General features: G+C 38.3%; 3 protein-coding genes across 4 annotated transcripts; 1 reads left to right on the plus strand and 2 right to left on the minus strand.

Annotated features, from left to right (window-relative positions):
- Positions 1–47: 47 nt before the first annotated feature.
- On the plus strand, positions 48–22,273 carry prkra (protein kinase, interferon-inducible double stranded RNA dependent activator). 2 transcript variants are annotated; one of them, XM_085135069.1, is made up of 8 exons: positions 48–170; positions 6,595–6,770; positions 7,270–7,351; positions 9,644–9,722; positions 9,821–9,938; positions 10,021–10,115; positions 10,213–10,375; positions 21,476–22,273. In XM_085135069.1, the coding sequence occupies exons 2-8, from the start codon at positions 6,695–6,697 to the stop codon at positions 21,625–21,627; spliced, it is 765 nt and encodes a 254-aa protein (XP_084991195.1). In that variant the 5' UTR covers positions 48–170; positions 6,595–6,694; the 3' UTR covers positions 21,628–22,273. The 2 variants fall into 2 exon arrangements, with proteins under 2 accessions (XP_084991195.1, XP_084991194.1); XM_085135068.1 differs by lacking the exon at positions 48–170 and adding an exon at positions 3,654–3,892.
- On the minus strand, positions 13,445–15,266 carry LOC146500657 (uncharacterized). The gene has a single exon (XM_085135066.1). The coding sequence runs from the start codon at positions 15,133–15,135 to the stop codon at positions 13,822–13,824; it is 1,314 nt and encodes a 437-aa protein (XP_084991192.1). The 5' UTR covers positions 15,136–15,266; the 3' UTR covers positions 13,445–13,821.
- Positions 15,975–19,719, minus strand: LOC146500658 (uncharacterized). The gene has a single exon (XM_085135067.1). It carries the CDS (start codon positions 19,584–19,586, stop codon positions 18,273–18,275), a length of 1,314 nt encoding a protein of 437 aa, XP_084991193.1. The 5' UTR covers positions 19,587–19,719; the 3' UTR covers positions 15,975–18,272.
- Positions 22,274–22,617: the final 344 nt, after the last annotated feature.

A 22,617-nucleotide genomic window follows, 5' to 3' on the forward strand; every position in this document is an offset into this window, starting at 1 on the left:
CTGTTGTTATTGACCATGTCTGAGCTGCAGAAACCCAGCACTTGAACTTCTGTCTCCACCTTCAGGTCGACTCCATACAAGTCCTTTGAACTACTTCTCTGATTTGCTTGTGTCCGACTGACAGACACCCAGATCAGTCTCCCTGCCCTGCACTGCCTTTAGGATGTTAGGTGTGTATTATATGAGTTTATGGTAAAATTAAATGTAACTTTTTTGTGCATAACTTTTCAGCCCACACTGGAGCTCTTTCTGAATGGACAGAGTGTTTGAATGACTGCAATTTAAGCAAGTTGTAGACTATAACTGAAATAGTGTGTCCTCTGCTCATTGAAATGGTCAGCCAGTTTAAAGTACTGCAGGGTAAAAGTTATAAAAGGACTTAAAATACAAAAGCAAATGGGTTTAATCTGGTTCCTAACTACTTACCAACCCCCTGACATTAAAAAAGCTGCCTGCTTTAGTAAGTCAGCAAGAAGTACATCTATAGAGGCAAGCTGGTGAGTTGAGGTCAGGATCGAATGAAATTCAACCATAGCTAACAGTGTGGCCTGACCAACTTTGGCTTCTACAGGCAATTTCATGTGTTTCAGTGGTGAATCAAAATGCACCCTAATTTCCAAACCCTTGTCCCTCGTTGGTGTTTCACATCCACAACGCACAATGAAGATTTACAGCATTCAGTTATATAAAACCACAATACACTATGCATACAAAGTTACATTAAATACATATATGAGAAAAATATGGTCTAAGAAATACACACCAATGAATATTATTTCCAAAATTATGAATAATTGTGGAATTAGCCTTTGTTCTGATTTTCCAAATGTGGCATTTTACTGTGTGCTTTATTTATTTTAGAATTTGCAAGTTGTAAAAGGTAATAAAGTGAACCCAGCTAAATTGATCTAACAAATACAGTGGGGCAAAAAAGTATTTAGTCAGCCACCGATTGTGCAAGTTCCCCCACTTAAAATGATGACAGAGGTCAGTAATTTGCACCAGAGGTACACTTCAACTGTGAGAGACAGAATGTGAAAAAAAAAAAAATCCATGAATTCACATGGTAGGATTTGTAAAGAATTTATTCGTAAATCAGGGTGGAAAATAAGTATTTGGTCAATAACAAAAATACAACTCAATACTTTGTAACATAACCTTTGTTGGCAATAACAGAGGTCAAACGTTTACTATAGGTCTTTACCAGGTTTGCACACACAGTAGCTGGTATTTTGGCCCATTCCTCCATGCAGATCTTCTCAAGAGCAGAGATGTTTTGGGGCTGTCGCCGAGCAACACGGACTTTCAACTCCCGCCACAGATTTTCTATGGGGTTGAGGTCTGGAGACTGGCTAGGCCACTCCAGGACTTTCAAATGCTTCTTACGGAGCCACTCCTTTGTTGCCCGGGCGGTGTGTTTTGGATCATTGTCATGTTGGAAGACCCAGCCTCGTTTCATCTTCAAAGTTCTCACTGATGGAAGGAGGTTTTGGCTCAAAATCTCACGATACTTGGCCCCATTCATTCTGTCCTTAACACGGATCAGTCGTCCTGTCCCCTTGGCAGAAAAACAGCCCCATAGCATGATGTTTCCACCCCCATGCTTCACAGTAGGTATGGTGTTCTTGGGATGCAACTCAGTATTCTTCTTCCTCCAAACACGACGAGTTGAGTTTATACCAAAAAGTTCTACTTTGGTTTCATCTGACCACATGACATTCTCCCAATCCTCTGCTGTATCATCCATGTGCTCTCTGGCAAACTTCAGACGGGCCTGGACATGCACTGGCTTCAGCAGCGGAACACGTCTGGCACTGCGGGATTTGATTCCCTGCCGTTGTAGTGTGTTACTGATGGTGACCTTTGTTACTTTGGTCCCAGCTCTCTGCAGGTCATTCACCAGGTCCCCCCGTGTGGTTCTGGGATCTTTGCTCACCGTTCTCATGATCATTTTGACCCCACGGGATGAGATCTTGCGTGGAGCCCCAGATCGAGGGAGATCATCAGTGGTCTTGTATGTCTTCCATTTTCTGATGATTGCTCCCACAGTTGATTTTTTCACACCAAGCTGCTTGCCTATTGTAGATTCACTCTTCCCAGTCTGGTGCAGGTCTACAATTCTTTTCCTGGTGTCCTTCGAAAGCTCTTTGGTCTTGGCCATGGCGGAGTTTGGAGTCTGACTGGTTGAGGCTGTGGACAGGTGTCTTTTATACAGATGATGAGGTCAAACAGGTGCCATTCATACAGGTAACGAGTGGGGGACAGAAAAGCTTCTTACAGAAGACGTTACGGGTCTGTGAGAGCCAGGGATTTTCCTTGTTTGAGGTGACCAAATACTTATTTTCCACCCTGATTTACGAATAAATTCTTTACAAATCCTACCATGTGAATTCATGGATTTTTTTTTCACATTCTGTCTCTCACAGTTGAAGTGTACCTCTGGTGCAAATTACTGACCTCTGTCATCATTTTAAGTGGGGGAACTTGCACAATCGGTGGCTGACTAAATACTTTTTTGCCCCACTGTATCAGTCTACATTATTAGGAAAACAGTAGACGGTCATATCAGTCTTACACAACCTTAAGCTTAAAGCTTTAAGCTCAGTTGTCTTGAAGCTTTGGGTGTTTGGTATGTTTCCTTACTTTGGGCTCTTTCATGAGATTTCTCTTGGTTTAAATATAATAACTCAATTTCTCTATGACCGTCCTTTTGTAGAACCACTTGATTGGTTAGGGCCGTTGCTTTGCACAACCTGCTTTCAGTTGAGATTCACTTCAGACAAATTTCCCAACATTTTCCTTTAGAATTTGGAGGCGTAGCATGTAATTCATTGCTCTTTCAGTGATGGTGAGCTGTCCTGGCCCGTATGCAGCAAAACACACCCAAACAATGACAGCATCACCGCCATGTTTCACAAATGGGATGAGGTTGTCTGGAATGCATTTCCTTATCCACCCAAACCACTTGTTATTTACCCCAGTAAATTTAATTTAATGATTCATCTACTAAACACTGTTCAAACAGACTTCTGGAGTACCCACATGGAAAGCAGGATTGTTCTTTTGAACTGGCTTTTTTCATGCAGAACATCATCAACGAACAATAAAATAAACATCAAATGAAAAACTAGAACAAAAAAACAGCAACTGGGAAATTACAGTGCTACCATTGCAACTGCATTAGATTTAATTGCATCATACTCTTACTGTGGGGACAGACCATAACCACCTCTACTCTATAGCCAGGCTTTAACCAGCAGAAAATGTTATCATTTACATTCTCAATCTATGATACCTATTTTCCTGTTGTTTTGATTTATATTGCTGTTTAAACAAGCCTTGCTGTTCTTTGTGTTCTTTTTGTCAATGCCAGCTATTATTATATTAGTGTTATTATTATTATTATTATTAAGTAGTAGTAGTAGTAACACTAGTAGCAGTAGTAGAAATAGTAACTGTAAATGTTTAAAGATAACGTAATACAACTTTTTTTTTTTTTTACAATTTAATCTTGATTTTTTTTTTTATTAAAAAAATGATCTAAAACATGTTTTACGGGGACACTGTCCCGTCCAGATGAATAGGTACGACTCACCGGTAGGTGGCAGTAAACGCTTTAGCTCACACATTCTGACGTGCGTTTGACCCGCGTTGATCCGGATGTTGATATAATGTTAAACTGGCGATTGTTTCCCCGGCGAAAGTACAGTGAGGAGTTGCTAACGTTGACAGGCCACTTAATGTTCACAGAATTATTGCTATGTCCAGAAAAATATCTCATCGTCGTGTTTAAAAGTTTTTTTGGCCAGAACAGAGTCTGTAATCAGACCTGTGAGGAACCGTGAGCTGCAAACATGTCTCAATCACCAGCAGTGAAAAGCGAGGATGCGAGGTCAGTGTTTTATTGATGTGATTAGAGGTAACGGTCCACAATCAACCAAATCGCTTGTATGTCTAGTTTATGTCAAATAATAATGTAGTTAAATTAAGGTGCATATTATGGTATATTAGCTAGAAGCTACAGCTGAAGTCGTGCCAAGTATTTGGTCTTAAGTTGTATTTACGTGTTGCTTCTTTCACTAATCTTTTAAATTAAATGGCGGTAAATAATAAAAAAAATGTCTGCAGTGATTCACCACAGCTATCCGCTCTGTATGAAAAGGAGACATCATCATCAGAGAGAAAGAGGTGGTAGCCAAATACCTTAGAGCTGTAATCAATGGGAGAATTCAGTCATAACAAAGATGGTGGTAGAGGTACAACTTCCAGGGTTAAAAACGTGGGGCGATGATGCTGATGGAAGAGATGATGAATGATACTCTCATTCAACAAGGTGGTGAATGAGATTGTTGCTCCACACTGACATGACAGCATCGCACAGTCAGTTGCTGCCGGTTTGTTGGCTGCACGTCCATGATGTGACTCTCCATAGGCCCACTACCTTCCTTACAGTCTACAAACAAAGAGACTGACACTCACAGTTTTAAATGTATATAGTCTGAAAAGCTGCTTTGTTAATTCATGTGGCACATTGGGAAAACCTCTGCTGTACATAGTGTGTGCAAGCAGAGAAAAAGAGAGCTTTTAATTTAATTTAATTCAATGTAATTTTAATTTTAATTTTAATTTTTAGCAATCCATGCCAGAATCATCATCATCATCTTCTTTTAGCTGCTCCCTTAAAGGGTCTCCACAGCTCATCTTTTGCCACCTGCCACAGCAACCATCTGTATGTCCTCTTTCACTACGTCTATGAGTCTTCTCCGATCGAGCTTGACTGATATAGGATGCCAATATTAGGAGATTTTTAAAAAAGTCAACAACAATATACTGGACAACATATTTGTTTTTTTTTCTTTCAGACTGAAGAAATGAACAGATTTTTCTAACATTTGTTAAGTGTGGTATTTATTTGTTATTTATTGTTCTTAATAGGATAATATGACAATTCACTTTTAATAGAAGTTTTTTTTCTGCGTCAAGTCATGGATTACTTGTTTTTGCTCTTCAAGACTGCTTGGTTCCACTGTTTGTTGTATTTGGGGTTTTTGTGTTGCCAACACAACAAAGTGAAGGTGAAAGCTGCAAAACTCTGTAACATCAACACTCATACTATAGTTGAAAGATGTTTCTACTGTCTGTTCTTTACTCTTTTATTTATTTATTAAAATTTTCATGTATTAGCTGTTTGTAAAAGCCAATAAATGGCTATTTTCTGATACACTGTATGAAAATAGCTAATACCGGCTGATATATCAGTCGGGCTCTAATATGGCAAATGAAGTGGCATGTCACAGGAATTACAATAGAGTGTAGTCTGAGACATAATAGATGCAATTAAAACTTTAATAGACTCACTAGACTGCATTACTCTGAAAGTAACTGCTCCATTTACTTTACCATCCTCACTGTTAAATACATTTCCTGTACATTTCCTGGGGGTGGCTGTAGCTCAGGTGGCAGAGCGGATCAGTCACTAACCAGAAGGTCGGTGGTTCAATCCCAGGCTGCATGCCAAATATCCTTGGGCAAGATACTAACCCCATGCATCCATCGGAGTGTGAATGTGTATGAATGTTCGATACTTAGCACTTAAGCTTGTTTGTTGTTTGTTTTTAAAGCCCTCCATGGTTTGGCTCCAGGTTACATTTCAGATCTTCTTAGCCTGCACTTACCCACTCGATCTCTGCGCTCCTCCAGTCAGATGGTTTTATCTGGGTTCCACGCTCCCAGCTCAAATCTAGAGGTGACAGGGCTTTCTCCATTGCCGCACCGAGACTCTGGAGTAGTCTTCCCCCCTTCATAAAATTCTTTTCATCCTTGGAAGTCTTTAAATCGAATCTCAAGACCTACTTATTTTCCAAGGCTTTCGGATCTCTTTGATTTCACATGTCTTACAATTCTTTTTTTCTTCTTCTTCTTTTTTTTTTTTTTTAATGTTTTCTTTCTATTTTAATTCTTTTATTATATTATCCCTCTGTTCAGCACTTTGGCCGACACTTGATGTCTTTTAAATGTGCTATATAAATAAAGATGACTTGACTTGACTTGACTTAAGCTTAGAAATGCTTGTGTGAATGGGTGTGATGGGGTGAATGAATTAGCTGTATAAAGCGCTTTGAGTGCTCGGACAGAGTAGAAAAGCGCTATATAAGAACCAGTCATTTACAAACTAAGACTGTTCTTGTCAGTCGATAATGTCTCAGATGATCTGTGTCGCTGCCATGGTTAGGTGAAGAAATTGCAAAACAGTTCTTTGATTAAACCATTATTTCATTGATTAAAGGTTTAGTTCATTATTTAGAGAAATTGACTTATTCTGGCCACTAAAATTCTGTTCATTAACATTTGGGTATTGGCAGCCTTTTGTTGTTTGTTTTAAGACAAAAATTAGATATAATTACATTTTCGGCACTAGGGCTGATAAAACTGGGAAAACATGGGCGTTTTCACTTTTTTCTTACATTTTATAAGCAGTTTAAGTGCACACTCAGTCATCCTGTTTTCATTTGTTATTCTGTCATTCAAATTTAACGTGTGCGTTATTACAGTCATAGCTCATAATTTGTCTGTCCTTGTGTTCACTACGTGCAGCTTGGATACAAACGAATCACAGAAAAGCAACTCGGGGAAAACGCCGATACAGATCCTGCATGAATATGGCACGAAAAGCGGAAACCTTCCTGTGTACGTGATGGAGAGGGCTGAAGGAGAGGCTCACCAGCCCAGCTTTGTCTTCAGCGTGACAGTCGGTGACGTAAGCGGCACAGGTAGGCTACGCTGTCACCCCTGCTGTGCTGATAGCTGGCTGTCACCGAATGAGGGCTTTTATTTGAGGTGAAAATTGCACCGTGGTAATTCAGAGAGAGTGCCTCAGGCTGCAACATGTTCTTTGTCACTTTGTTGAATTTCTCTTCTGTTGCTGAAGCAAAGTGTTTAAATTTACCCTCTGTATCCCTTGTTTTTTAACAAAGATATCACACTTTAGGCATAGAAAATTGCCGGTCCAGAGAAAAAGGGTGAGAAGCAGTTGGAATGCTCTTCATGTTGAGGTGATGAGATATGACTTAGTGTCTGTATTTAACATCTGTCACCAAGCCTATGCTTTAGGGGGAAAAGGCTTTAAAGTTGAAGTCTTTTTGTTCTTCCAACTAGCCTCTCACACTTTACATTTGATTAGGATACTGTGGCTTTCAGTTAGGTTTATTATTATTGCTGTTTTGATATTGTATAACACACACAGGCAACTGATTGGTCTTTTTTTTTCAGGTCAAGGTCCGAGTAAAAAGGCTGCTAAACACCAGGCTGCAGAGGCTGCTCTAAAAGCTATGAACATAGATGCTGGAGTCATGTAAGTAGAGTGTAATTATTTAAATTACTGGTTGGAAATAAAAGTTGTACTCCTTAGAGGTTTGCAAATAATGAATATTTGCCTCTTTGAATAGCAAGCGGACTTTGTGCTGCCAAATAAAGTTGGCAACAGCAACGCTCTGATAATTTATGTTCATTTTCTGGGTAAATCGTCAAGGCTATAATTAGATTAATGAGCAATGAAAAAATTAATTGCATCCCAAATTACTTTCAGTCAAAACCATGCCAGTGTTGTGGAACTTTAACAACTCAATCTGTCTGCATTTTGAATCATTTTGGACATTTTATAGACTTCACACTGGCTGTTATAGCATAAAACACAAATGTTTAAGAATATGACAGGAATCTTTTACTATTTTCATTTGTTTAAACACTAAAGTCAAAACAGTAATTAGAATTATAGAAATAATGCTGATTATCTTGTTATAGTGGCATCTGTGAAAGGATTGTTTATAGAGTGTTGTGGAAAAGCCATGACTATACACTCCTTGTAGATTACTATCAAGGAGTCAGACTTTCCTGAATTTTTTAAGATGGTTTTAAGCAATAGTTCCTCAGTCTTTCTGAAGGTCATTCAGAATTATTTGTTTTTTTAAACATTGGCTGCTCTTTCACTCAGTTCGTTCCTTGTATGTCATCACTTTCAGAAGATTGTTGTTTTTTAAGCCACCTAACACTGACCTATGAATCATTCAAGCAATAAAAAGCTACATAACTCAAAAAATAAAGCATTTTTGTGGCTACACTTAACAGATAACATAGTAAAGGACCAATTTTGGATGATTCCAAAAAACCTATTTGCTAAAAACTTAGAGTATCTCAGACTGGTGTGCAGTCTGAGATACTCTAAGTATCTCTGTGTCATTATAAAATTTGAGGAAACTTAAGGTTGGAAAAAACAAACAAACATATGAACAATATTTGGTTTAAATTGTCATCACTATGTATAGAGAAGGCCACGACAGAGGCATGGTGAGTGTCTACAGCCATCAGAAAGATACAGTGGGGATTCTGTCATGGCTTGGAGTAGGGCTGTGCCATATGACCAAAATCTCATATCCCGATATAAGAATTCTATCGTCCGATAACGATATAAATCACAAAAATGTAAAATTTTCTGAAAATTCTGTGAATCTCGGGCAGCTCGACTTGCAGGAAGTGTTTCCACCTGCACGTCATGTAGCTGGAGTCGAGTGTTTTAACCGATGCATGAAACTATACATTTTTAGACATAAGTTGGAATGGCCACCGTTTTCTTTGTGAGTATTTATTACACGGCGTGCTGCGGGGAAAAGCCTGTTCTAACGTTTGAGTCTAAGGTTTATTTTTTAGTACCTGACGGCTCTTTTTTACTTCTCATCCGTAAATAATCTGCTCTTTCACGTGATTCAGTTTATTTTGAAAAGTCTCAACAGGATCTTGAGCTTTATTGTGAAAGGTTTATGTGGAACATAAACAAGCGGACACGCGATGGTGTTACCGTCGTTGTTGCTAACCAAAAGGCATAAAAACAGGCGCTTGTCCGTCCGTAGTGTGGTTATATTAAATATAAGAGAAAGAGAGAACTTTAAGAAATTAATATAGCCACTACAGTGACCATCAAAACCATGAAAAAATATTGCCGTAAACAGTTTATTTTGCGACACCACGAAACAAACGATAGCGTAAAATGAAACGATAGACGTTTTTATATCGTCATCCAATATATATCGTTATATCGAACAGCCCTAGCTTGGAGCTGCATTTCAGCCAGTCGTGTTGGGGATCTTGTCAACTATCAGATTTTGATCCACCCAGCAGTACCATCTGAATGGGCATCGGATTGGCAACCGCTTAATTTTTTTAGCAATTACAATAATACATCTGGCAGCAACACCCAAAGAGGTCTGAGTATCTGTCAGAAATCTTTTACTATTCCTGAAGACTACTTATAGAAATGACAAGAAAGCTTGACAAGAGTTTAGGCTGTGCTGAAGAAAGATGCGTTCAAGGTGATCATACCAAATATTGACTGTCAAGCTTCTTAGAATTATGTGAACTCTATTATTGCCTTGTACGTTTTGTATGTCAATGCCTGGTTGTACATTTGTTGTACCAATTTACTATTTTCCTAGAAAAATGAGGGTTAACTTAAGACTTTTAGCACAGCTCTGTATTTATGCTGCAGGAGGGAAGTCAGCCTGAGAAATCTTAGATTAAATCTTGTGCTTGTAACTTGTAGCGCCTACTAAATACTACGACACTCGTGTGATTTCTCTTTAATTCCAAGCAGGAATGTTCCTGGGACGTCTGACAGTAATGGTGTGGCAGCAGAGACAAACAATCATCCTAACTCTGTGGGGTTACTCCAGGTGTGCCAGTCATGGCTGTGTTTATGCAAGAACATTTCTTCCATATGTATGAAATGAACTGTGTTTCCCTCATGATCTTTTCTTATCTTTCACATTAGGAGTTAGCATTACAAAGAGGATGGCATCTTCCTGAATACACAGTTTTAACAGAGGCTGGTCCACCGCATAAGAGAGAGTTCACGGTTATTTGTCGATTGGAGTCCTTGTCAGAGAAGGGTGCGATTATTTTTCACGTGTAAAGAAAATTTTCTAAAATTTTGCTCATTTGTCCTAACTTTCTGTCTTGTTTTTGCGACAGGTGTAGGAAATTCAAAAAAAGCTGCAAAAAAAGTGGCTGCAGAGAAAATTGTGGCAAAACTTCAGAGTCTATCAGGCTGTTCTGAAATCACATGGGTATGTCGGATCTTTCTTGGCTCATTTGTGTGACGTCTACAGGCAACTTCAACATTTCAGACAATTTCTTTTGTGTTGTGATGTTTTTACTTTTCAGGGTCCTAAACCAAGTGTGCGATTTGAAAACCTAAGGAACTCGATGGCAGAGAAGATATCTTTACTGAGGAGAAACCCACTGAGCATTCCCAACACAGACTACATTCAGATGATGTTGGACCTTTCCAAAGAACAAGGCTTTGAGGTCACATACTTTGATATTGGTAAGAAAACAAACTGCATTTGTATTTTTCTGTTAGCAATACTGGTGCCTTCCATTCAGATTATGTGGTTCCCAGCTTCCCTCACTCACATCAGATTCAAAGAAAAACTCCCATCGCCCTAATCATAGACCGCATTTAACGTCTTGATTAAATCCTCAACTTTCATCCCTTTTTAAAATAATAAAACTGGGTCATCTATGCAGTTGTGCTTTCCCAAATGAGGCCATGTACCGCTCCAGTGGTTAATGCTGAGAAATCTTCATAGTAGTGGGGCATTTGTGAGGGTGTTAGAAAAAACAACAACAAAAAAACCCAGATGTGAGGTTGGCGAAAGACATTTTCCATACATTACGTTACACCTGGGATCGGATCGGATGCCTTTTGCCTTCACAATTGCCATAATTCTTCATGGCATACATCCAACAGGGTGCTTCAAACATTCATCTAAGATTTTGGTCAATGCTGGCGTGACAGGGTCACACAGTTGCTGCAGATTTGTTGGCTGCACACCCATGATGTGAATTTCCTGTTCCACCACAGTCAAAGACACTCTATTTAATTCAGATCTGGTGCCTGTGGAGTTCATTTGAGTACAGTGACCTCGTTGTCATGCTCAAGAAACCAGTTTGAGATGGTTGGAGCTTTGTCCTGCTTCATGTACTGCCCTATTATCTTTATGCAGTGGCAGATCACAACAATAGTCAACTCAAGGCAGTTTATATTGAAATGGAAAAAACAACAGTCCCTTTTAAGCAAACCTTTCTTATGCCAACTATTCACAGTTAGTGTGAGACAGAAGAAAAGAGTGAAACAGAAAGAGAATAGGTGACTGAACAGTGAGGCTGGTGTCAATAAGACTTGAATTATCTGCTCTTCCCAGAGTTCGTACGGGTGCTTGAAATCCGTGAAAGTTCTTGAATTTTAGTATTGTCTTTTCAAGGTTTGAAACATGCTTGAAGCCGTATTTCATTCACTGCAAATAACTATCTGACCGAATAGTTTTCTTATGAGATAGAGAAATAAGTGTAAAAGCAAAATTTCTCCACCTGGGCTGCCATGCACCACTGTGTGACATCGCCCCTCCCCCGAACAGTCGGGGATGAGTGCACTAACTTGCTGTTTTAACGAGTATTTGATAGAAAACGACACTGGCGGACTTTGGACTCTTGAGTCACATGACAGGTGAGTCCTCAGGGGCGTAATTTCCAGGGGGGTTATGGACCCCCGCCCCCAATAATCAGACATAACCGATAAAATTATGAATTATCTTGCATAAATAAGGCGGTTGATTTCTTTACTCACTTCAGTTATTACCAGAAAAATAGTTGCATGTTTAATCATCTGGAAATTTGCCCAGATTTATTTATTTATTTAGACAGAGATCTTGACCACACAAATGTTCAGCACAAAGTTACACCAATGTGAGTCCTAGTAAATAATTTTCGAGTATGTGTACATAACATGTGCTAATTTTTAAAACTATTATTATTATTTTGCTAGCTATCAAACGTACTGGAGAAATGATTGAAATGCACTGAGTGTGATGGAGTACGGCAGCGCTTGTATAGTAGTTAGTTATGGCGTGGTGATTTATGGAATATGCTGTAAACGTAGCTAACATTACTTAGCAGTAGCAGTAATGTGAATTACTTCACTCAAGTAAAAGCTTTAAACGTTAGTCTGATACTTAACTAGACAACTTATGGCTTAAGGAAATAATGGTAATAAGAGGGACTGATCCATACGGGCACAAAGAATAGCCACTTTTTTGTGCTACCAAAGTTCCGAGGCTTTCATTCAAAATCTTGAGCACCTACACATTAAACAACTTAAAAAATATAAATGGCTTCAAGCTCACATTGAGGCCTGTGGGGCACTATCAGCCACTGAGACAACAGACAAATTTGACTGTTTTAATGAATTAATATTTCACACATTAAGGCTGCCTGTTTATTTAAGGGAGATGAACAATACATTATAATTTCACATAATCATATCACAGATGATAGACTAAAAAAATAGATTTTACTTAGGTGCTTGTGCATTCTTAAAGTCTTATATGTTAAATTGAACTGAGTATGTCATCTGTTCAAAGCCTCTCCCGGTCAGTGCTGTTCTCCATGCCTGTCTTACTGTACATGATGTTATTAGCACAAACACTTTAAAGGTGATCATTTATGACTTTAACAATAATACAGACAGCAATGTAGTCAAACATCTCACAGTTAGTTTTATTGGGAATTAACTTTAACCTATTTGGCCTTCAGGGGTTTTCTGAGCCTTCTGCTTGAAAATGAAATGACCAAAATAAATGTATTTCTCTGCAATTACAAACTCTGTGTAAACAATCTTGGTATCAAAATAAAGCGAACGTTTGTGAGATGTCATTAGAGATGTGAATATTACTGCAGATGTTACTGTCAAAGTTACTGTGACTCAAACATAAAAAAAAATGGATTTTTTATTTCTAACTGCTCTTTTAACTGTCTGGTGTCTTTGCTTTGTTTGGTGTTTGAACTGGTTTACATGAGCTTTTAGCTGAGATTCAGAGGTTTCTGTGGACACTACTCATGTCAGCACTTATATTTCTGACCTCGTGTTATAATCAATTAAACGTGATCTCCTCCCTTTTGCCCCCATTTTTGATGTTGTGGGTGCAAATGATCAGGCATGACATTCTCATAATAAATCAGATAAGATACTGCAAATAATTATTTCTGCATTTGTGTGATTGAAATGAATTTTGTGTGCAATGACACCGTTTTAAAGATTTAGCCTAAATAATTTTGGCGTGAATGAGCCTAAACATGATGACCGGACTAATGACACCGTGTCACCTGTGACACTCACACACACACACGTATGACTTTGCCAGTTTCAGCTGAAACAATTTCAGTGTTTCAAACCATGTTCCAGAGTTTTTAGTTCACCGTTCATGAGGCTTCAAGAAGAAAATGAAAGACAGATCTGAATGTTTGAAAGTGTTTTGGAGAAATTCTGTAAAGATTAGATGAACAAAACTCAAAGGATAAATTCAACTGTTTTATTTTGTTCGATAAGTTGAACAAAAAGTTAAACAAACAAGTAAATAAAGAAACAAGGTTAAATGAAGTAAGAGCAAAAAGTTAACAAGTAAATAAAGAAACGAGGTTAAATGAAGTAAGAGCAAAAAGTTAACAAGTAAATAAGGAAACAAGGTAAAACGAAGTAAGAGCAAAAAAATTAACAAGTAAATAAAGAAACAAGGTTAAATGAAGTAAGAGCAAAAAGTTAACAAGTAAATAAAGAAACGAGGTTAAATGAAGTAAGAGCAAAAAGTTAACAAGTAAATAAGGAAACAAGGTAGAGGAGAGAAAACCCCAACAATCCCCTCTGAGCAAGCACTAGGCGACAGTGGGGAGGAAAAACTGCCTTTAAACGGGCAGAAACCTCCGGCAGAACCAGGCTCAGGAGGGGGCAGTCAACTGCCAGGACTGGTTGGGGGGGTGAACAGAGGTGGAGCAAGACGAGGCTACATCAGTTGAAGAAGCAGTATTGTCCCTCTTCTTGAACAAGCTGAAGAATCTTTTCTTCTTTTTCATGGACTTTTCCACGAGCGCCTTTTTCTCCAGGATGAGGGTTCTCAACTCATCGATGGTTTCTGTGTTTTGCTTCTCAAGTTTCTTGCATGTCTGTTCCACCTGTTCTAATGTTGCTTGTTTTTCTTCAAGCTTTTCTTTGAGGTCTTTGGATGTTGCCTCCTGTGTTAGCTTTGCCTTCTGCAGGTCTGCATTTCTCAGTTGATCTTCTTTGTGCATGCCTTCTAGCTGCTCATTTCTTTTCTGGATGTCGCGGAGCGTACACTGCAGGTCTTCATGCGTTTTGTCTTGTTGTTGTTTTTGGGCCTGCATTTCTGTGTTTTCCCGCTTCAAGTTGTTGAATTCCAACAATATCCCCTTAATGAGCTCTGAGTTGTTTTTTGCCATGTGATCGATCCTTTTCTGCATATGTGAGCATCGTTTTTCCAGTGTTTCCTTTTCTCCCTCCAGCTCACTTGTTTTGACCTTCAGTTCATTACAGAATTCTTGCATTTTTTGATTTTTACTCTCAAAGTCCTTGATAATGCACTTTTCTTCTGTCAGTCTTTCCTGCTGTTGCTCTTTCTCTTGAAGGAGGTCTTCATTTTGGCGCAGTGTTTGATCCAACCTTACCTTCACCATTCTGTACTTTTCCTGCATGCCTTGGAGTTCGCGCTGCAGGTCTTTTTGCTTTGTGTCCTGTTCTTCCTTCTGTTGGAGGATTTCTTTATTTTTTTCTTCAGCTTCATCAAGCTTTCTTTGGAGCAGCTGATTCTTTTGGTCCATGCATTGGAGATCCCACTCTATCTTATCAATCGTCGCTTTCCTGCCTTGAAGCTGCTCGGACATTTCTTTAACTTCAGCGCTCTTTTTCTTGTTTTCTTTGATGAGGAATACAATCTGCTCTCTGGCTTGAGCAAACTTGATCCCCCAGCCCTCATTAATAATGTTGATGTCGGGCTGGCGCTGTAGTGTTTCTTCCAGGTGTTTATTTTGTGCTTCCATTTGTAAGCACTTCTTCTCCAGGTGAAGTTTTTCTTTTTCAATTTGTTGAACTTTGTTCTGGAGATGATTGTTTTCATTCCTACTCTCCTGTAATGCCCTTTGGATGGATAAGAGGCCATTTGGAGAAATTGGCCGGCCACGCGTGGAAGGAGAGGCGGCGTAATCTTTTTGTTTTGGTTGCCGTAATCTTGGATACATGTTGGCGTTTGTATCCGATGACTCTGAGAGGTTTCCGAATGTTTCTGTAGTGAACGTTTGAAGGCTGCAAACAAACGAACTAAAAATTGCTGTTTCTCACCCCTACTTAAGGAAAAACTTCAAAGGATCAAAGATCCTTGTGACATCATCACTCCTAAGCCCATCCCCATTCCAAATTGTCACATGACATTTTGGAATGGGGATATTTTTTTTTAAACCGTTTTCAAATTTAACTTAATATTTCTTAAGTGACCTGTTTAGTTTATTAAGAAATTTATTACCACAAACGTCCCTAATGTTAAATAAAAGACAACAGAAAAAAGACAGTTTTTTCCTATGTAATAGAGCTATAATAATTTTAAAATAATTATCCTATTTTTTATATAAGGGAACATTATTTAAAGAATATGTAGTTAATTAAAAAAAACTCTCTGTTCATCTAAAGGTATAACAAGAAGGGTGAGCTTTCTGCTCGAAAATGAAATGATCAAAATAAATGTATTTCTCTGCAATTACAAACTGTGTGTAAACAGTCTTTGTATCAAAAAAAAAGCGAACGCTTGTGAGATGTCATTAGAGATGTGAAATGGCACGACACCACTTTTTTATGTCCGATACCGATGCCAATGTCATAAATTTGGATATCGGCCGATACCGATATGAATCCGATATAGTTTGTTTTTTAATAAATAAAACTGTTTTTTTTATAATATCTTGCTGCTTCTTGTATAAGTTCAAACTCAAGTTAAAAAAAACAAAAAAAACACTAAAGCTATTCTGTTATACCTGTATGAAAAAAATGCACTGCACCCAAAATATTTCATAGTTCAGCAACACTGATCAATCTAATAAACTTAAATCTACTCCATCCTCCCTATTCTGGTATTTTAAAGAGTAAGCAACCTAACTAACAGGGCTCTAAAACTCCCAGCAAAAAAAAAAAATAGGGAACCACCCCCCACCCTCCACCTCATGATGCTTAATCGACGTAATCAACTTTAATTTGATGCAGTGTGAAAAAAAAATGCCCAGAAATAAATTATTTTTCAAGAATAATTAAATAGATTCAACATCTTTCTTCAACAGAACTGCAGACTGCACAGATGGTATCTTCCCAAAGGAAAAAGTAGTATAGCTTACTAGGGTATATTAGACTTAATAGTTATATACAGTAATGGACTTCTATTCATTTTACATCAGATTAAAACTTTGGGTGTAAGATTCAGATAATTATTTAATAAAAGCTAGACATTTTAAATGAGAATAAGAAAGAAAAGTATGTCTTTGTGCCCCCTTCTCCCTGTGAATGCCCTATCGGCCCCCCTGGCTAAACTTTGCTAGATCCGCCCCTGCACAGTTACCAGCTGTCAGCTGCGTAGAAAAAGGATCCTGGTGTAAAAAGTAATATTAAATAAATTCTAACAACAGATTATCAAGCATAAACGTGCTGCTGTTGTTCAGCCGCTGGTTTCCTCTTTCTGGTGCAAAGTGGGAGATAAACAAACAAGAGAGACGGACTCGCGACAGAAAAGCCGATCAGCTGATCTCTGATCAGTTTCATGATTGAAGTAGCAGCAGGAGAGGGAGGGGGAGAGAAGAGGCAGTCACTCCATATATCGGTTGTTAAGCTTAACGCGGGAATGATTTACAAACATTCAGAGATGAACTTACACACTTGCTTTACTTCTCTCTGGGATCACTTCCTCGGAGATGAAATGCCGGATTGGTAGCAAGGCTACAAATACACACAGCCGCTCTATCACGTGACGCATACTGCTCCGACATGCTACGGTTATGAGAAGAGTTACGCCGTGTCGCAAGTTTTGTGAGGTGCTTTTTTGATATTTAATGGATCGGATTACATTTTTTATTTCTCTCCGATATCCGATCCAGTAATTTACGTCAGTATCGGACCGATACCGATACGTAATATCGGATCTGTCCATCTCTATTAGAGCTGTGAATATTACTGCAGATGTTACTGTCAAAGTTGCTGTGACTCAAACATAGAAAAATTTGATTTTTTATTTCCCTCACCTAATTTATTTAAAAGTATTTTATATCATATAACACCTTTGAAAATATGCTCCGGTTCACATTTAACTCCAGAAAATCATAAATCAAAATATGGATATTACCTGTCCACAGATTCATGGTGACGTAACTGCTCTTTTAACTGTCTGGTGTCTTTGCTTTGTTTGGTGTTTGAACTGGTTTACATGAGCTTTTAGCTGAGATTCAGAGGTTTCTGTGGACACTACTCATGTCAGCACTTATATTTCTGACCTCGTGTTATAATCAATTAAACGTGATCTCCTCCCTTTTGCCCCCATTTTTGATGTTGTGGGTGCAAATGATCAGGCATGACATTCTCATAATAAATCAGATAAGATACTGCAAATAATTATTTCTGCATTTGTGTGATTGAAATGAATTTTGTGTGCAATGACACCGTTTTAAAGATTTAGCCTAAATAATTTTGGCGTGAATGAGCCTAAACATGATGACCGGACTAATGACACCGTGTCACCTGTGACACTCACACACACACGTATGACTTTGCCAGTTTCAGCTGAAACAATTTCAGTGTTTCAAACCATGTTCCAGAGTTTTTAGTTCACCGTTCATGAGGCTTCAAGAAGAAAATGAAAGATAGATCTGAATGTTTGAAAGTGTTTTGGAGAAATTCTGTAAAGATTAGATGAACAAAACTCAAAGGATAAATTCAACTGTTTTATTTTGTTCGATAAGTTGAACAAAAAGTTAAACAAACAAGTAAATAAAGAAACAAGGTTAAATGAAGTAAGAGCAAAAAGTTAACAAGTAAATAAAGAAACGAGGTTAAATGAAGTAAGAGCAAAAAGTTAACAAGTAAATAAGGAAACAAGGTAAAACGAAGTAAGAGCAAAAAAATTAACAAGTAAATAAAGAAACAAGGTTAAATGAAGTAAGAGCAAAAAGTTAACAAGTAAATAAAGAAACGAGGTTAAATGAAGTAAGAGCAAAAAGTTAACAAGTAAATAAAGAAACGAGGTAGAGGAGAGAAAACCCCAACAATCCCCTCTGAGCAAGCACTAGGCGACAGTGGGGAGGAAAAACTGCCTTTAAACGGGCAGAAACCTCCGGCAGAACCAGGCTCAGGAGGGGGCAGTCAACTGCCAGGACTGGTTGGGGGGGTGAACAGAGGTGGAGCAAGACGAGGCTACATCAGTTGAAGAAGCAGTATTGTCCCTCTTCTTGAACAAGCTGAAGAATCTTTTCTTCTTTTTCATGGACTTTTCCACGAGCGCCTTTTTCTCCAGGATGAGGGTTCTCAACTCATCGATGGTTTCTGTGTTTTGCTTCTCAAGTTTCTTGCATGTCTGTTCCACCTGTTCTAATGTTGCTTGTTTTTCTTCAAGCTTTTCTTTGAGGTCTTTGGATGTTGCCTCCTGTGTTAGCTTTGCCTTCTGCAGGTCTGCATTTCTCAGTTGATCTTCTTTGTGCATGCCTTCTAGCTGCTCATTTCTTTTCTGGATGTCGCGGAGCGTACACTGCAGGTCTTCATGCGTTTTGTCTTGTTGTTGTTTTTGGGCCTGCATTTCTGTGTTTTCCCGCTTCAAGTTGTTGAATTCCAACAATATCCCCTTAATGAGCTCTGAGTTGTTTTTTGCCATGTGATCGATCCTTTTCTGCATATGTGAGCATCGTTTTTCCAGTGTTTCCTTTTCTCCCTCCAGCTCACTTGTTTTGACCTTCAGTTCATTACAGAATTCTTGCATTTTTTGATTTTTACTCTCAAAGTCCTTGATAATGCACTTTTCTTCTGTCAGTCTTTCCTGCTGTTGCTCTTTCTCTTGAAGGAGGTCTTCATTTTGGCGCAGTGTTTGATCCAACCTTACCTTCACCATTCTGTACTTTTCCTGCATGCCTTGGAGTTCGCGCTGCAGGTCTTTTTGCTTTGTGTCCTGTTCTTCCTTCTGTTGGAGGATTTCTTTATTTTTTTCTTCAGCTTCATCAAGCTTTCTTTGGAGCAGCTGATTCTTTTGGTCCATGCATTGGAGATCCCACTCTATCTTATCAATCGTCGCTTTCCTGCCTTGAAGCTGCTCGGACATTTCTTTAACTTCAGCGCTCTTTTTCTTGTTTTCTTTGATGAGGAATACAATCTGCTCTCTGGCTTGAGCAAACTTGATCCCCCAGCCCTCATTAATAATGTTGATGTCGGGCTGGCGCTGTAGTGTTTCTTCCAGGTATTTATTTTGTGCTTCCATTTGTAAGCACTTCTTCTCCAGGTGAAGTTTTTCTTTTTCAATTTGTTGAACTTTGTTCTGGAGATGATTGTTTTCATTCCTACTCTCCTGTAATGCCCTTTGGATGGATAAGAGGCCATTTGGAGAAATTGGCCGGCCATGCGTGGAAGGAGAGGCGGCGTAATCTTTTTGTTTTGGTTGCCGTAATCTTGGATACATGTTGGCGTTTGTATCCGATGACTCTGAGAGGTTTCCGAATGTTTCTGTAGTGAACGTTTGAAGGCTGCAAACAAACGAACTAAAAATTGCTGTTTCTCACCCCTACTTAAGGAAAAACTTCAAAGGATCAAAGATCCTTGTGACATCATCACTCCTAAGCCCATCCCCATTCCAAATTGTCACATGACATTTTGGAATGGGGATATTTTTTTTTAAACCGTTTTCAAATTTAACTTAATATTTCTTAAGTGACCTGTTTAGTTTATTAAGAAATTTATTACCACAAACGTCCCTAATGTTAAATAAAAGACAACAGAAAAAAGACAGTTTTTTCCTATGTAATAGAGCTATAATAATTTTAAAATAATTATCCTATTTTTTATATAAGGGAACATTATTTAAAGAATATGTAGTTAATTAAAAAAACTCTCTGTTCATCTAAAGGTATAACAAGAAGGGTGAGCTTTCTGCTCGAAAATGAAATGATCAAAATAAATGTATTTCTCTGCAATTACAAACTGTGTGTAAACAGTCTTTGTATCAAAAAAAGCGAACGCTTGTTAGATGTCATTAGAGATGTGAATATTACTGCAGATGTTACTGTCAAAGTTACTGTGACTCAAACATAGAAACATTTGATTTTTTATTTTTGTGCTTAACTAGTTAAAAAAAACATCTGTCTCCTATTTTTGGTCACATAGGAAAGAAGCATCAATATCTGATGAGAAGACGTATTAATTTGGACATGCTGTTTATTATTGTGGTGTTTGGTGCAGTTTTCTTGTTTTGTGGGGTTGTTTTTTTCAAGTGGAGATGAATATCTCTAACAAGTTGATTTGTTCACATTTGCAAATCTAAATTTTTAAGAGAAATTTCTTTTTGAATTTGTACACTATATAAATATAAGGCAACCATTTCCTTTTCCGTATTTGTCTGTCGTGGATTTTTCTCTGTTTTAACAAAAGGGGAACAAAGGACATTTAAGTCCACGTAAGATGATTTGTTTTAATTTTTAGTTTTTGCTAGTTTTTACCTGTTCACAATTGCGATTAAATAACTGTAATCTGGCATCTTATTTTTTTTAAAGTGCTTTACTGTGTTTTTTTTTTTTGTTTCATTTTTTAGTAAAACAATTTTAAAATAATAACAACAATAATCATGATGAATATTATCATTAATTATTATTATCATCATATAATTTAATATATGAACCTTACACTGGGTTGTATTTTCAAACAGTAATGAATGAATTATCAGTCTCCTGTGAGGAAACATTTGGCGACAGTGCTGAGGAAGAACTCCCTTTTAACAGGAAGAGACGTCCTGCAGAAGCATGCTCAGGGAGTGGCTGCTATCTGTCATGACAGGGTGGGGGGTGAGGGGGAAAGAGAAGAGGAAATAGGAGCATAGAGAACAAGAAAGTAAACTAAAGGCCAAAAATAGTTCACACATCCTCTGTGTCTACCAAGATTGCTAATTTTGACAGAACCTACCTGGTAAAATGCCCGTAGAGTCATAAAACAGGTCATCTAGTAATCTGAAGGTTGGTAGTTCGATCCAGCCTGCATGCCAAAGTATGCTTTAGCAAGGTACTGAAGCCCAGGTTGCTCTCCAATGCATTTGTTAGCATGTATATGTTAGAATGCACTAAGATGTGAAAAAAGTGCTTGTATAAATGTGTGTGAATGGGTGAACCAGGCCTGTTGTAGTGCTTTTAGTGCTCAAGTAGAGTTCCTACGTTCAGACAAAGAGAAACAAGGGTTACTCCCAGTAGGAGTCCAAAGGGGGAAGAGTTACATTAAATTCTGTGGTATAATGGAAACCATTATCCACAGCTTGTGGCTGTAAAATATGTGTTGCAAGATGTTAACTATTCAACTGTTTTGCAGATGAGCTCACAGTGAATGGGCAGTATCAGTGCCTGGCAGAGCTGTCCACCACCCCTGTCACCGTGTGCCACGGCACAGGCATTTCCTGTAGCAACGCCCACAACGACGCAGCCCACAGCGCACTACAGTACATCAAGGTCTCCATCAAATAAACAACGGCGCTGCCAGCAGTCGCTGCACCCACAGTGTCACATACATCAGCTGATGCCCAGTCTGCGATTGCCCGGGTATATTTTTGTAATCATGCACATGGCAAAGTAGACTCAACTGCGCAGTAACCCGAAAAAACATCAGCTTTATTTTTCACCTCTATTTATACTCGCGAGCAAACTGTAAAAGAATCGAGCGGAAGTGTGGTTGTTTTTATGTTTTTATTTTAAATGTCCCAAAGTATGTGATGAAAAGTGGAAGAATATTACAAACTATTTTCTTTGTATCTTTTTACACACAGTGTCAGTGCAGTCAGTGGTTTGAATGTCTAGTTTTTCCATACATTTTGTCCACTGTGACATATGGACAGAAAGACAGGCCATGTTTTTATTTCTTATTAGTATTTATTTTGTCCTACTTCCACTCATCCATCACTCTTTATCAGTTTGACTTGGAATAGAAAAGATGATTGCTGGTCTGTTGTAGTGTGCCTCTGTATAGCTATAGAAGTAAAACCTGCTCTATATTTAATAGATTTACTGACTGGTGTTCTCTGCTGTACGAACTTACTGTTGGTAGAGAAAAATGGCAGCAACAACAAGTGTTCAGATCCAGTAAATAAATGAAATAACATTAAATAAATGTTAATGAGTGTTGGTGTGTGTTAATGGCCGTGCAATAGAGCCTACCGAGAGAATAAATTGCTGTGGCGCCTTCAGGAGCTGGCTGCTGTGTTATTGATTGAAATGCGTCCCGTGGGAGATGACCGCTGGACAGCCATTCATTCGTCAGCCAGCCCATTGTTAAGTATTGGTACAAAGCTAATTACATCAAAGTGAATTAATGGGTGCTTTCTACTTAATTTGTGTTGTTTTATAACAAAAAAGTGGCCCAAAGAAAAGTCAAATACAGTAATTTATTTATTTGATTTTTTTTTTACTCTAAAGAGTGATATTTGCACTCACTTGGAACCCCTTTTGTCTTCACAAACA

The sequence above is a fragment of the Neolamprologus multifasciatus genome, chromosome 16, assembly GCF_963576455.1.
Source record: "Neolamprologus multifasciatus chromosome 16, fNeoMul1.2, whole genome shotgun sequence".
Taxonomy (NCBI): domain Eukaryota; kingdom Metazoa; phylum Chordata; class Actinopteri; order Cichliformes; family Cichlidae; genus Neolamprologus; species Neolamprologus multifasciatus.

Bases quoted from the DNA above. Each gene is read 5' to 3' on its own strand.
- prkra (XM_085135068.1), top strand. From the start codon at position 3,855: ATGTCTCAATCACCAGCAGTGAAAAGCGAGGATGCGAG. The intron at 3,893-6,594 runs GTCAGTGTTTTA...CACTACGTGCAG, and splicing joins GTGAAAAGCGAGGATGCGAG to CTTGGATACAAACGAATCAC. The intron at 10,116-10,212 runs GTATGTCGGATC...TTTACTTTTCAG, and splicing joins GCTGTTCTGAAATCACATGG to GGTCCTAAACCAAGTGTGCG.
- LOC146500657 (XM_085135066.1), bottom strand. From the start codon at position 15,135: ATGTATCCAAGATTACGGCAACCAAAACAAAAAGATTACGCCGCCTCT.
- LOC146500658 (XM_085135067.1), bottom strand. From the start codon at position 19,586: ATGTATCCAAGATTACGGCAACCAAAACAAAAAGATTACGCCGCCTCT.